Below are 14,677 nucleotides of genomic sequence, written 5' to 3'. Positions count from 1 at the left end.
GTGGCGTAAACAGAGAGGTGGCCAACCCATGACCTGGCAGAGGAGTATGAAGGAGATCACGAAACGCTTGGGTGCTGTCGGTGCTACTCGCCTTCCAGGATGGGGACCGCGTGATCCTCACTGTGCCTGGTTGGAGACACTACAAGATATGGCTGCCAACCGATGTCAGTGGCGTTCTTGTTGTCAGTTTCTGTCCAGATTGCCTGAATGAATGTCTGGAGGTGTAGGCACCTCGGAATGATTGTGTTAAGCTAGCTCTAAGTCCCTCCCCCATCCACCTTTATTCTTTTCTTTACAATAAGGCTTTCAAATAAGTCATGGCTGTACGGCAGTGAAGCATTGGTGTTGAGCACTGATGTCATGCTGTCGTTGATGATGATGATGATGATGCGTGGTGTTGTGCTAGTAGCGGGGCACAATAAGGAGCAAACATTGCAAAGCACCTAGAAACACGCATTCCCGTTCAGTAACGTCCCGTTGTTGGGTCTTCAATGCCAGAGTGACAGACTTCCAAATAGTACCGTTAAGCTGTTCAACTTGTCAGTTACCACGTGGATTGTATGGGGTAGTTCGACTGGTTGCCATACCCCTATCGCGAAGGAACATTTATACACCACCTGACATGAAACCTGCACCACGATCAGAATGGACGTATGAGAACAACGAAAAAAAAATTCAGCTGTAACACCCTTCCGGCGCCTAGCTCCCATGCCACACGGAGGAGGTACGAGGGCTAGGATACTGCCAGGTTGCCCAAGCCTAGGCAGGGGAAGTCGAGAGGCATAGGTCGGGTTCGAACCACGGACCTTCCGGTCAGTGATTCGCACTCTAACCACTTGGTCCAACCCACCCAATTCCGAACAAAGAGAACAACTGATCATAACACTTGATCACGGTGGATGAGGGGTATTTTCCGCAACTCTACAGGATGCCGGGTGCTCTGCTTGTCGAATGGCGCAATCGAACAAACCTAACTAAAAGATCTGGAGCAATAGTAAAATTTCCTTGAAAACCTGATATGTTCAACAGATGCCACGACGGATTTTATACAGAAAACAATTCCGTCTTGGTTCAAGGAAGCGTTTGGTCGGACTCCGGGAAACCAAGAAATTCGACGTGAGATGGACGACGTGCAACGAAGTTGCACTAGTTTTTTTCGGCAGCCACTTTTGGTCGACCGTGGACAGCGATGAAAAGCGTAGCTTGCCAAACTCGGATACCGATGGCCACCGGTGGCGTTTATTGGGTCGCTGGGCTAAACCCGTCCAAGAAAAACGCAGCTGTCCACCTGCAGTTTCTCACCCAGATCACCGAATAAGAATATATCCCCGTACAGCTGACCGACGGCTTCGGAAATAAACGAATATTTTTCTCCCACACGCGTCACCGAGATACTGCCCTGACCAACTCCCATCCGATCCACCTAAAGGTGAAATCCACAGTGGTTGATTGTCTAATTTATTCGCCTCTATATGGGCGAAAGGCTCATCCCAGCTAACTGGGGTGTACCGATAACCAGTGATTATCAGCTCCGGGAAGGACCATCCATCAAACGGACCTCAAGTCAACAAGCTCACTGCCACAGGGACAGAGCGATAAATGACATCAGCAAATAGAGCCAATGCAAGTGAAATCCAAGCTGCAGTTAGATGCGTCCTCTAGATGAAGGGGAATATAAGCGGGCCTCTAGGATAGCCGAGCGTCAGTTCGATTCGACGGGCGCGTCGCTACGGCACAAAAGCTGTGTCCTTATTGGTCAGAATGTGGATTCACGGATTCGCGGGTTGATACACAGGATCGAGGCTTTTGCCCAAGTTCCCCAGGTCGGTTTGGTTCTTGTCGGTCAGTGGCTGTCGTTCACTTAAAAAGTACAAGTGAAAAAAGTGTGTAGCACTGCTCCTTATGTTCTCAGCGCGGAGCAGTATGCTTGCCACCGAGAGGATTCGTATAAATGAATGTCCAATGGTGCTTTGAACTGGGTTTTAGAAGGAGTATGAACAACCATCAGAGCAACGTCATTCCACGCACCTACCACCCGAAATGGGGAGAATTTTGTCTAATGAATGTGTGTGCCCTGAGATTGAAAATTTTCTTACTATGTCCCCGCCTTGTGTTTGCTGGGTTAATGGTAAAATCCTGTTTGCCAAGGTTTGTTCAAACAGGGTATAAGTAAGAATTAGGTCACCCTGGAGGCGACGGTACCACAGGGGAAAGAGATCAAGCATCGCGAGGCGCGTTTCGTAGTTTACGGATTTGAGGCCGGCAACCATTCTCGTGGCGGCTCGCTGGACACGCTCATTAAAGGTGACGTATTTCGTGCGTCCTGAGTAGACAACCTGGTTGGCGCATTCGACGAGTGGTCTGACGTAGGCCCCATAGATTATTTGGAAGTCCATGCGAATAATACTGGAGAAGGTGCGTCGGTTCATTCGTAAAATGCCGAATGCCTTTTGGGCCGATTTCTCATTGTGCAGTGAGAAGGCCAAGTTTGAGAAGAGACCCAGGTGCCCACATCCTCTCGGCACATATCCTCATGACGTTTTCTGGTCTTTTCTCATCATGCATGACAAAAGCATTCCCTGAGTCCCCTCCAAATGACACAAGGGCGCATCTTTCGTCATTCAGAGGAAGGTGCCAGTCCAACGACCGTTGCTTTGCCGCGTTTACATCAATTTGGAGGGCATTGGCATTGGGACTCCAGGATTTCAAGTCGTCCGTAAAAAGTAGACATGGACTCGCCAGAACGTCTGGAAGGTCGTTCACGTAGGTCTGAAACAGGAGTGGTCCCAAGACGGAGCCTTGTGGAACTCCAATGGGGACCGGCGCTAGAGAAGAGTAGGTCGAGCCTATTCTCACTCGGAATGATGTCTGATAGGAACGCCTTGACCCAGCGAAGGATTTTTCTTTGAATCTCGTAGGGCTCCAGTTTGTGGAGCAGCGGAACGTGTGAGACCCCATCAAATGCTTTTGAGAAGTAAAAAATATGGCATCCGATATGAGTTCTTCGTCCTTGGCTTCGGTTAAGCTGTCCATAAACACGGGCATGTTTGTCACGCAAGAACAGTTTGGGAGAAATCCTTGTTTAGCTGGAGATATCAGGTTGGTGGAAGTAAGGTGATCTGGGATAGCTCGCTTCAGAATACGTTCTATCACCTTGCACGGTACGCTAATGAGGATTATAGGCCTTTACAGGAGATAGGCGGTCAACAGTTCTGTAGATTGGCGTGACAATCGCTTTCTTCCAAGCAGAGGGAAGGCGGCCTTCGTCAAGCGACTGACGAAACACCAGGTATAAACGATTTGCCAGTGTGGAGGATCTTTCTTTCAGGGTCCTTGGATGGACCTCGTCGGCCTAGGGTGGTCCCAGTGTGGCTTGTTCAGGAAAGATGCGCATTCCTGAGAAGTCTGCTCGGCAGAAGTCTCGAAACCACGTTTGAGGTTCGGGATTTCTAGCCCAACAGCAGATGATATCAAAGGTCAGAACACAGTGGTCGCTATGTCCCATTGGAGCGTTAATTGGGTCAGTCACATTGAGGCGTTTCATCTGGGTGCAAGTCATCCCACCATAAAGACTCTAGCTCTGAAGAATTTGCCATCACAGAATAGATTAACTGGCGACTCAGCATTCGCACGATGAAATACAACTCTCTAGAGCCACTACATTTCCAAGTTCACCGCTTCATGGTGTAAAATGTCTGTGTATAATTAAATTTTCTGCAGAGAATTCGCACAGATGTTTTGTTTAATCGACCGAATATTCATGTTTTACGATCACCATCAACTGTGAAAACGGTGCCTGATGTAATAAGATATCGCGAATCACTCTAAAACTCAGATAGCTTACAGGGGTCAAAACTTTCAGATTGTTAGACTGACCCGTCTTATAGGAAGTACCCAGCCGCCTCACAAATGTATCGCCCGCTTGACACCCCGGGTCATCAGAATGGTGAAACCTCAAGTGGTCCTCTAAGCGTAGATATCGGTTCCGGATCCGGTACTTTCGACGGAAGAATGACCGATGTGCGACTGAAATGCCATCGCCACTTCCCCCGAGTTTAAAGGATCACTTGTGATCGGATTGCCAAGCTCCAGCCACAAGCCGAAAAGGGATAGTCAAAAGTTCTGACAACGAACAGAAGAATTCCCAGATTTAAGAAATGAAGACCAGCAGCGAGATCTGTAAACTGTGGTCGGAAGCTGGCGATGACCACACTTTACGGAAGACTGTTCCACGTGCTTGGATTTGTGATGAGAAATGGTATCGTCGTATGGGTTTCCTTAACATCAACATATAATTTTCGATTCCACGGCCGCTTTACCGTAATAAAAAGACAAAAGTAACGCACTGAATAACATGGAAAATAAGCCAGTAGAAATTCTGACTTGTGACCGTAGTGCCGAACCCCTCAAGGTCCTCTCGTAACCAGTAAGCTAGAGACTCGAAGCCAGGTATATTGCTGTTTGTGAGGGAAACCAAAAATGCCGGTAATCCATTGCCATTCCGGTGGACACCATCTGGCTAGCGTATTCCATTTGCAGGATAAATTGTAGGCCATAGATCGTACCAACATCATGGGAGTGCGTCAAAAAAACAAATGTCTGTTTACCTGTATGACGATGTACACTTTTTTTAAAGTGTGGCCAACAAAAGATAGCGAAAGGCACTCGGATGCCTAAATCAATTTTCCGTACCAAATCGGTATACTATCCGGAAGCCTCCATCAACCTACATCACGAAAACGTTCCCATTTTCTTCACCGAAAGATGCATACACGCACAGAATCGGCGACTTGCGGCCTGGACCGGGCAGCTGGTGTATGAAGGCCAAAGTCAGGTTGGTATATAAGCTGGTGTCGAGCTACAAATGGTCATTCCTCGCTTGCTCCTCTTGCGGTCCGGGTGTCCACGACGCGCAGGACGCCGCCACCACGGTTGCAACGACGGTACGGTCAAGTGGGATGGTTAAATGTGGTAGAATGTCATGTAGGTTCATAGGCTGTATCCTCGGACGAACAGAATTTCGGTGAAATGCTTCCTCACTGAAATGGTGGTTAAAAGGGTCGTCGGTAAGTTGATATTTTTGCGCACAATCATGCAAATGACTTATATTTAGGTATGCTGCTTTTGACTGCCGATCGTTCATGCGTGTCATGTGATGCCAACTGATCTCAATGAAGTTTACGTTTTCGGCTGAAAATTGTCCTCAGACTCTTCGCGTAAGTGTCATCTTCAAATGTCTGACTAAGAAATATAAACAATGTGCAGACCTTGGAGACTACTTAACCTAGGGCGAAAGACCTCCGAAGGAAAAATAACCTCTCCATGTTCTAAAGGAGGGAGGTAAAAAGCGAATACCCCATGTTCTGGTAAAGATCCTAGCGAATCTTAAGCGCAAACCCAGAATAAAAGATTTGTCCCCGCTGTAATGCGAATCAAGAAGTCCAGGATATTAATATATTGCAGTCGAAAGTGAAACTGTCGGTGCACATGACAAATTGAACAAATTTTATGCACTCTTTCTGAAGCAGGATAGGAAGATCACTAAGTTGCCGCAGTGTGGCCAGTGGTTGAGACCGTCAACAAAAGTGGCTTTCAGGCAAGACCTATCTATTTCGGCTGGCCCACGCGCTTTGGAACTGTCTCGCCCATAATATCAGGCAGGATAGGGTCCTGCGAACCAAAGAAAATGGCTTTAGAACAACTTACAAGCGGCTAGGTGCAACTCTAATAAACTGATCTCATTGTAGATAACGACAAACATTTCAACGATGATCAGCTACCTCTTATGAAGTGTAATGGGTTCTAAAATTCCCAGAGGCCGCGCACAGGGCGATATAACACATCTGGATAACAGCGATCTCAACCAAACCGGCGTGCTTCAAAGGTTTTACCAAAAGATGGTCCCGGTATCCATGCCTGAACCAATCCCAAAAACAGGTCACATCAAAGACTTTGCGATAGTAGGCCTGCTTACTTCATCTTAGGGTTTGCCTCCGCGCGGACTGATTAAATTATCGGAAAGTTCACTGGGTGCACTTGACAACTGGAATCAGGAAGCAGTCGGATAAATGTAAGCGCCAAATGGACTCTAGGGAAGGTTGAGATAAAGTAACAGTCGCGGTGCATTCACCATATATAACTTCCCGAAGGTCGCAAACGCAAGCAGACGTAGCGCACGGCACAGCACCAGTCGCTTAGTCCATGTGGTGCATCGGACGTATGCAGCAAAACAAGCCACCGGCCAGACAAACAGTCTTGTTCAACGCAGAGGACGTGAATGTTCGAAAGGGGTTTACTGCCTTCAACAAAGCAGCAAAATATCAGAACACGGGGCGCTACCTGGTGCCCCCAATCAAAGTAGCCTCAAAACTATGGATAACCCACAAGCAGGTTTTATAATAATTGAAAATAGAAATTTACGCCGGCATCAGCACGACCTACGCCTTCCTTGAATGTGCGATCGGAGACAGAGCATCAATGAATAAAAGCGAATGATGAAAAATGGATAAGAGGTTTCTCTAGATTAAAGAGCTGAATCCATATCAGCCTAAGCACATGTCATCCACCGTGAAAACCGACAGCATTTCCACTGACATTGCTGAAACTATCTGGTGCGACTTTCTCCCGGAGGTACTGGGAAAGATCTGTCATTTCGGGCACCTCTACAGAAACCGTCTAAATCTCCTCACTTCAAACACTTTCGAGGAAGACTGGATTCGTACCGGAGTCGTACGATTAATGGTGAAATTTAACTCATGCCGAAACTCGTTGGCGTGCAGCTTCCCATACCTCACAGCAAATTTGGGAATCACTTAGGGCTCTTATTTTGGACAATTGCATATACTAATCTAGAATGAAATTAGCCGCGGTTTGCGATGTTCCGAAACCTCCTGCAGCTGACTATCTCAGGAACACCACCGGCAGTGATCTCGGAGTGGAAATGGATTCGGCGAATTGCTGGGCGCTGGAATTAAACAGCTCCTAAATTTGAAAAGTGCGTGTATGCGTGTATGTTTAATTCCAGCACCCAGCAATTCGCCCATTTCATTTCCACTCCGAGATCACTGCCGGTGGTGTTCCTGAGGAGGTTTCGGAACATCGCAAACCGCGGCTAATTTCATTCTAGATTAGTATATGCAATTGTCCAAAATAAGAGCCCCAAGTGATTCCCAAATTTGCTGTGAGGTATGGGAAGCTGCACGCCAACGAGTTTCGGCATGAGTTAAATTTCACCATTAATCGTACGACTCCGGTACGAATCCAGTCTTCCTCGAAAGTGTTTGAAGTGAGGAGATTTAGACGGTTTCTGTAGAGGTGCCCGAAATGACAGATCTTTCCCAGTACCTCCGGGAGAAAGTCGCACCAGATAGTTTCAGCAATGTCAGTGGAAATGCTGTCGGTTTTCACGGTGGATGACATGTGCTTAGGCTGATATGGATTCAGCTCTTTAATCTAGAGAAACCTCTTATCCATTTTTCATCATTCGCTTTTATTCATTGATGCTCTGTCTCCGATCGCACATTCAAGGAAGGCGTAGGTCGTGCTGATGCCGGCGTAAATTTCTATTTTCAATTATTATAAAACCTGCTTGTGGGTTATCCATAGTTTTGAGGCTACTTTGATTGGGGGCACCAGGTAGCGCCCCGTGTTCTGATATTTTGCTGCTTTGTTGAAGGCAGTAAACCCCTTTCGAACATTCACGTCCTCTGCGTTGAACAAGACTGTTTGTCTGGCCGGTGGCTTGTTTTGCTGCATACGTCCGATGCACCACATGGACTAAGCAACTGGTGCTGTGCCGTGCGCTACGTCTGCTTGCGTTTGCGACCTTCGGGAAGTTATATATGGTGAATGCACCGCGACTGTTACTTTATCTCAACCTTCCCTAGAGTCCATTTGGCGCTTACATTTATCCGACTGCTTCCTGATTCCAGTTGTCAAGTGCACCTAGTGAACTTTCCGATAATTTAATCAGTCCGCGCGGAGGCAAACCCTAAGATGAAGTAAGCAGGCCTACTATCGCAAAGTCTTTGATGTGACCTGTTTTTGGGATTGGTTCAGGCATGGATACCGGGACCATCTTTTGGTAAAACCTTTGAAGCACGCCGGTTTGGTTGAGATCGCTGTTATCCAGATGTGTTATATCGCCCTGTGCGCGGCCTCTGGGAATTTTAGAACCCATTACACTTCATAAGAGGTAGCTGATCATCTTTGAAATGTTTGTCGTTATCTACAATGAGATCAGTTTATTAGAGTTGCACCTAGTCGCTTGTAAGTTGTTCTAAAGCCATTTTCTTTGGTTCGCAGGACCCTATCCTGCCTGATATTATGGGCGAGACAGTTCTAAAACGCGTGGGCCAGCCGAAATAGATAGGTCTTGCCTGAAAGCCACTTTTGTTGACGGTCTCAACCACTGGCCACACTGCGGCAACTTAGTGATCTTCCTATCCTGCTTCAGAAAGAGTGCATAAAATTTGTTCAATTTGTCATGTGCACCGACAGTTTCACTTTCGACTGCAATATATTAATATCCTGGACTTCTTGATTCGCATTACAGCGGGGACAAATCTTTTATTCTGGGTTTGCGCTTAAGATTCGCTAGGATCTTTACCAGAACATGGGGTATTCGCTTTTTACCTCCCTCCTTTAGAACATGGAGAGGTTATTTTTCCTTCGGAGGTCTTTCGCCCTAGGTTAAGTAGTCTCCAAGGTCTGCACATTGTTTATATTTCTTAGTCAGACATTTGAAGATGACACTTACGCGAAGAGTCTGAGGACAATTTTCAGCCGAAAACGTAAACTTCATTGAGATCAGTTGGCATCACAATGGATATGGTTGTTACTTTTTCCTTCCGTTGGCGCGAAACATTTTGGGCAAAATTAAAGAAGGTTGACCCAGCGATGTTGTGCACGACGATCGATGAGAGTACGGGTCACAAGGGGGTCACTTGGTCAAAAATTATGGGAATCTGCGAGCTACCATTGAATCAGGAAGTCAAAAGGTCATCTACATCTTCTGTGAGAAGCGTTCTCTCTCTACGTTGCCAGTTGCCGGCTGTTCCACCGTCTGCCGTTTTCAAAGGCGATGGTTTTGGTTTCTGGAACTGGTTAGCCGCCCACCGAATCAGCAGTTTTTGAGCGACCCCATTGAGACACAAGTGTGGACAAAGAAGCATGTATCCGCATGCTGTAGGGATGAGGGTCGTACGCGGGCTGACAAGAGGGGCTCGAAAATGCGAAATGGTTCGACTTGTACTTCATTGAGGCCGGAGTATCTGTCATGAATTCAAAAAGAGCAGGTGCTGCGGTAAGCTCGAATTTCGGGACTGATGGCCACCGGTCTTCCCAGACTTTGGGGGCATTCTTCTCGTGCCTTGGGGTGGAGTACTGGGCTGTGGGCTCTTTGACTACACAGATGCCAGGGGATTGCGCAGGGTCTAATACTTGCGCCATGGGCTCCCTCGAATAGGGGGATATGTGGTTGGTGCACAAAAGTTTAATGAAAAATGGCAGGTATAGCAAGCATTTCGTGTTCATTCAACATAAGTGCGCGAAGACAAGAAACTAACGTTGAAGAAAGGAAACTGTTCACAAGGTTGGTGAAAGCACTTCGAAAGTCGACGACCGGCTTCGCCTTTTAGGGTCGCATCAGGTAGGCGCAGTCTCATATCTCTAACGTAGTACCAACGAAACCATTAGACGATTTTTGTGCAACACATTCAGCCGAAGAATAATCATAAACGAGAGATTCAGCAGAGTCTCCCTTGAAAACCAAATTGATTTACAAATGTGTGCATTTACCGAAACCGATTTTGAACTTATCACATGTTGATCTGATTTGTGCACAGCCATCTTTCAAGATGTAGGCCTAGGAAATATAAAATGGCAAGACGAAGACATGGAAAATAGTGGGCAAAAGGTTCAAGGGGAAGACCGCACAGTACCTTTTTATTTCTATTCTGTGTTGGTCCGGAAACTTGTCAACCACCCTACCATACGTTGGGAGGTCAAGGGGTTATTCCGCCACTCTCAATAAGCCACATCATCCATTTGGATGTTCATGGTACGGATAGCGAATTACACCTGCTTTAGCAGGTTCTCGAGAAAGTCTCAAGGGACTATGAACTGATCTCGCATGGACTTCCAAATACTCTATGGGGCCTACGTCAGACCGCTCCTGGAGTACGCCAACCAAGTTGTCTACTCAGGACGTACAAAAGACGTCACACTCATTGAGCGTGTCCAGCGGGCCGCCACGAGAATGGTTGCCGGCCTCAAATCCGTAAACTACGAAACGCGCCTCGCGATGCTTGATCTCTTTCCCCTGTGGTACCGTCGCCTCCAGGGTGACCTAATTCTTACTTATACCCTGTTTGAACAAACCTTGGCAAACAGGATTTTACCATTAACCCAGCAAACACAAGGCGGGGACATAGTAAGAAAATTTTCAATCTCAGGGCACACACATTCATTAGACAAAATTTTCCCCATTTCGGGTGGTAGGTGCGTGGAATGACGTTGCTCTGATGGTTGTTCATACTCCTTCTAGAACCCAGTTCAAAGCACCATTAGACATTCATTTATACGAATCCTCTCGGTGGCAAGCATACTGCTCCGCGCTGAGAACATAAAGAGCAGTGCTACACACTTTTTTCACTTGTNCAGGTGAACGACAGCCACTGACCGACAAGAACAAAACCGACCCCGGAAACTTGGGCAAAAGCCTCGATGCTGTGTATCAATCCGTGAATCCGTGAATCCGTGATCTGAAGCGTTGTGTTTAGCCGCGTAAATCACAGCGTTCTCTGGAGCGCCTTGTCAAGGGCGCGCTAATGGAGCTACGTCCGGGCCCGTTCGTTGGTGTTTCGGACAATGCGTTATTTGTTCCTCCGACCGTATTCAGTGTTTACACCGACCTTGGAATCAACTTCGTATTCAGCTGGCAAGGCGACTGTCTACGTATTCCTGGAGTCCTTGGTAAGCTGTCGGCTACCGTGGCTTAAAACATCTCAGATGGGACGCGGAATCTGGTCTACTCAGCACCCACCAGCGCAGGCAAAACACTTGTTGCGGAAATAATTTTGATGAAACATGTCCTGGAAACTACCTCGAAGGCACTCGTGATCTTGCCGTTTGTATCTGTTTCTAGGGAGAAGCTGTTCTATTTACAGGTCAGTTGTGACAAGTATTTTTCAAGTCATTTTGTTCGTGCAGCTAACTCGATCCTCTTGTGGCAGCCGCCTTTAATGCTCAAATACCGCTTTGTCCACCAAAGCATTGGTCCTTGTCTTGCCGTTCGGGCGTTGATAATTGTCTTGTCTAACCGCTGAATGACAGTGGTGCTCACGACGGTTGGGTGCACGCTGCGAAACTACTAACCGCTACGATAGCCCTGAGCAGAATTCACGGATTGCCGGTTGGCGGTGATCATCTGTGTTCCAATTTTCTTCATGGTAAAACCACACAAGGACTCGACTGGTCTCGAAGAAATTTCGCAATGTGAATGAGAATATCCTGGAAACTGCAAATCCCGTATGTAAATAATAAATATAATAATAATAATAATAATAATAATAATAATAATAAATAATCGCTCAGCTGTAGCACCCTTTCGATGCTTAGCTGCCGCGCCACCCAGAGGAAGCATGAGGGATGAGATGCTGGCAGGTTGCCCAAGCCTAGACACGTACGTGGACATAGGTGTCCCATCCCCAACCTGGAGGACCAGATGACTGCTGGTCAGACAGCTAGTCATTGACCAACATGGTATGACAGACTGCGAGTGTTGGATGGACGTTCTGCGGCACATCTCAATATGTATTGGGTCATGGAGGAGCACAAACCGTCCCAGCAACTTAAGATCCAGTTTCTTCTGAACGGGCAAGAAATTACGAAAAGTCTGGGTACTGCCGATGCTGTTTGCCTTCCAGGATAACGCCCCTGTGATCTGCACATGATGGTAGACGCTACAAGATGCGGCTTGTAATCATTGCCAATAGCGTTCTTTTGGTCACTTTCTATTCAGAGTATCTGGAGAGGGAAGCACTCAGAGATTATTGTGATAGCCAGCACTAGGTCCTTTCCCCATCAACTTTTTGTTCTCCACAAAAGCTTTCAATTAGGTTATGGCTGTACGGTAGCGAAGCTTCACTGTTGAATACTGGTGTGCCGTCGATAATGACGGTGCCATTGAACATCTTTGTGCTATATTCGCGCTGACACGGAACTCTCCGTTTCACTAAATCTGTATCTACATCGCACTCAGTGGATGGTATTACCCAGCGGACTACTGTTGAAGTGTCCGCTTTGCCAGCCACAATCCATGTAACAACTGGGCGTTGGTTTCATCTGGTACAGTTACGGTTATAAAAAAAATGGGAACTAAGGGTCGTATACCTAGGCATCGGGGGCATTGGCTTAATCAGCTAGTTGCTTAAAACGGAAAACTGCGCATCTGGAATTATGATGATAGCGACGCCACTGACTCACTGACAGCCCTGTCTGCCAGAATCATTAACATTATTGAGCGGAGGCCCGGGTTTTCATCTAAGCAGGTGGCAGTAAACCAGTATTTCCTTGTGAGTTTGAACGCACATCCCTGTTCATCCCCTCGATAGTCACTTTTCACTATCACCGTCCTCTGTTCGTTCGAATAGCTGAGACCAGAATTGTGAGTTGTGAACTCAGAAGAGCTCTCCGAATAATATAGTACTTCAGCCACCGTAACCCCTAGCAATATTGATGATAGGCTATTTTGGGATTTGGACGATATTTCGCGCCCCAAAGTCAGTATAATAACGCACACAGCAGGTAAGTCCAACGGTCGTTGTATCCAATACGGTCAGACAGGATGCCTTTATGGTAGGAGAATATAAAACTTTGAGTGCAACCCATGGTGTGATGTGCATTCTCACGCTTTTTCCAAGGATAGCACGAGATGATTTAGTAAATCGCAAATTTGGATAATGGTTGGGGTCGGTGTGATTCGTACGATGAGGCTGACGACGGATACGACTAAATTAACTTCATTTTACTCTCATTCGCTTTTACTTCCGGCCATGTTTTTGGCCATTCCATTCAATCACATGTCGGAAGACAGGAAGGGCTGTAGTCTCATTGACCAGCGGTTTGAACGGCCAGAAAAGCAACTCCTTAGCAATAACATTAGGGAGTTCCCAGTTACCTACACCTAGAATAATGAGCTTCATTACATCAGTGTTGAAGATAACGTTAATTTGGGAAGCAGTCAATAAGATATGTCTGCCACGGCTGTCTCCTTTCGAAAACAGTCGAAGTTGGTGAGCAGACAGAAAGCATCTACACAGATGTCATGATGTATACTCTCGTGGCCTCAGCGAAGACCATACCAAGTTTCTGAGGGACTGTAGCTGAATGATTGGACTCATCCCTCTTTTCTAAAGGTTGTTTGTTGTTCACGGTGTTTCTAATACAGAAATGTTCTTTCAGATAAATCCTAGTGTTGGCATGCGAACACCTAATGAAAGAAAGGTGGAGTGTATAACCTGAGAGAATTTACCGCTGTCTACTCTGGTAAAGCTTGAACATCCGCACTGCTCTTAAACCGCTTGATCGGTCATACTGGCGTTTCTGTGATGTCGATAGACGTCGGGGATGGTTCTCAACAAATGAGATTACGATAGGCAGTGTGTTGCAGTCACATTTGCTCGCAACCTACTAGCAGTTACTCATGTGCAATAGTTTTGTTGGACGGACCGTGGGTTGTCCAAGAAGATATCATATTCCCTTCGGAACAATCTTATCAGAAGGAAACTGTTGGAGCGGAGGTTGCTTGGTTTCCCTCTTTAGCAGTAGAATGTTACTCTCCCGCGTTACATGGCTCATGATACGGGCCACAAGGACATCAGGTACTTTGTGACACGGCGCTCTGGGCTCATACTATGGAAACCGGCTTATCTGAGTGGATTGATTTTGGGTGCGGCACAGGTCTTTTGTTGGTTTCTAAACAATTTTTTGCTTTCCTGACGTCTGAGAGGTTAGTCTCATGTATACCTTCACTCATTGTATTGTCCTCTGGTGATAGCTTCTGACCAAGAACAAAAAACAATTTGGATTGTCATAGCTGAATGATTTTAATTAATTATTTTGTTGTTGAGGTAGAGTTGACTTTCGGTAGGAAACCTCACTTTGGTAGTTCCTTTTGTTTACGACGCGTTTTTCAAAACAAAAATAGGTGGTTGACTAAAACTTACTAACAAAAGCTGGGCGGTTGAATCGGTTATTTGACACAACTCAGTTTCAGCCTATCAGCTGTAAACCGTTTACTATGCGCACATTGGTTCCAGCTGCTACGGTTTTGATCATCGGAAGGTGAGAGACCTTGAGGCATACAGCCAAGCCCTCGAGGCAGTGGTATATTCAATTAATTCGTGACTACTGGCTAAACTACCCTTCCATTTTCTCGCTGTAACTCACGAAGGACTTGTTGCTGGACATAGTACGAAGTTTGAGCATCTATACTGTACATTTGTTGATCGTTTGGAAGCCATTTGGGTCAACATACTCGAAGCATAAATGACTACTAATATTAGACACCAGACATATGGGGATGAACCTCTAATGAATTCATGTCTCTGGAAATTTGTGTATTCCCCTATTGTGACTCATCTAGCTTGCGAAAATTTTTTAGACACCATTATCA

The 14,677-nt window shown here is 46.4% G+C and overlaps 1 protein-coding gene across 1 annotated transcript in view; it reads left to right on the top strand.

Annotated features, from left to right (window-relative positions):
* Positions 1-10,132: 10,132 nt before the first annotated feature.
* T265_02512 (hypothetical protein) overlaps positions 10,133-14,677 on the top strand; it is a gene marked incomplete at both ends in the record, with an annotated part of 51,613 nt that continues 47,068 nt past the window's right edge. The window contains 3 exons of the mRNA XM_009166775.1: positions 10,133-10,432; positions 10,782-10,974; positions 11,011-11,168. Coding sequence (XP_009165039.1) covers positions 10,133-10,432; positions 10,782-10,974; positions 11,011-11,168 — 651 coding nt within the window. The remainder of the gene's footprint in view (positions 10,433-10,781; positions 10,975-11,010; positions 11,169-14,677) is intronic.

Source organism: Opisthorchis viverrini (genome assembly GCF_000715545.1).
Source record: "Opisthorchis viverrini unplaced genomic scaffold opera_v5_32, whole genome shotgun sequence".
NCBI lineage: Eukaryota > Metazoa > Platyhelminthes > Trematoda > Opisthorchiida > Opisthorchiidae > Opisthorchis > Opisthorchis viverrini.
Note: the sequence above shows the minus strand (reverse complement) of the source record. Positions and strands in the feature narration are given on the sequence as shown.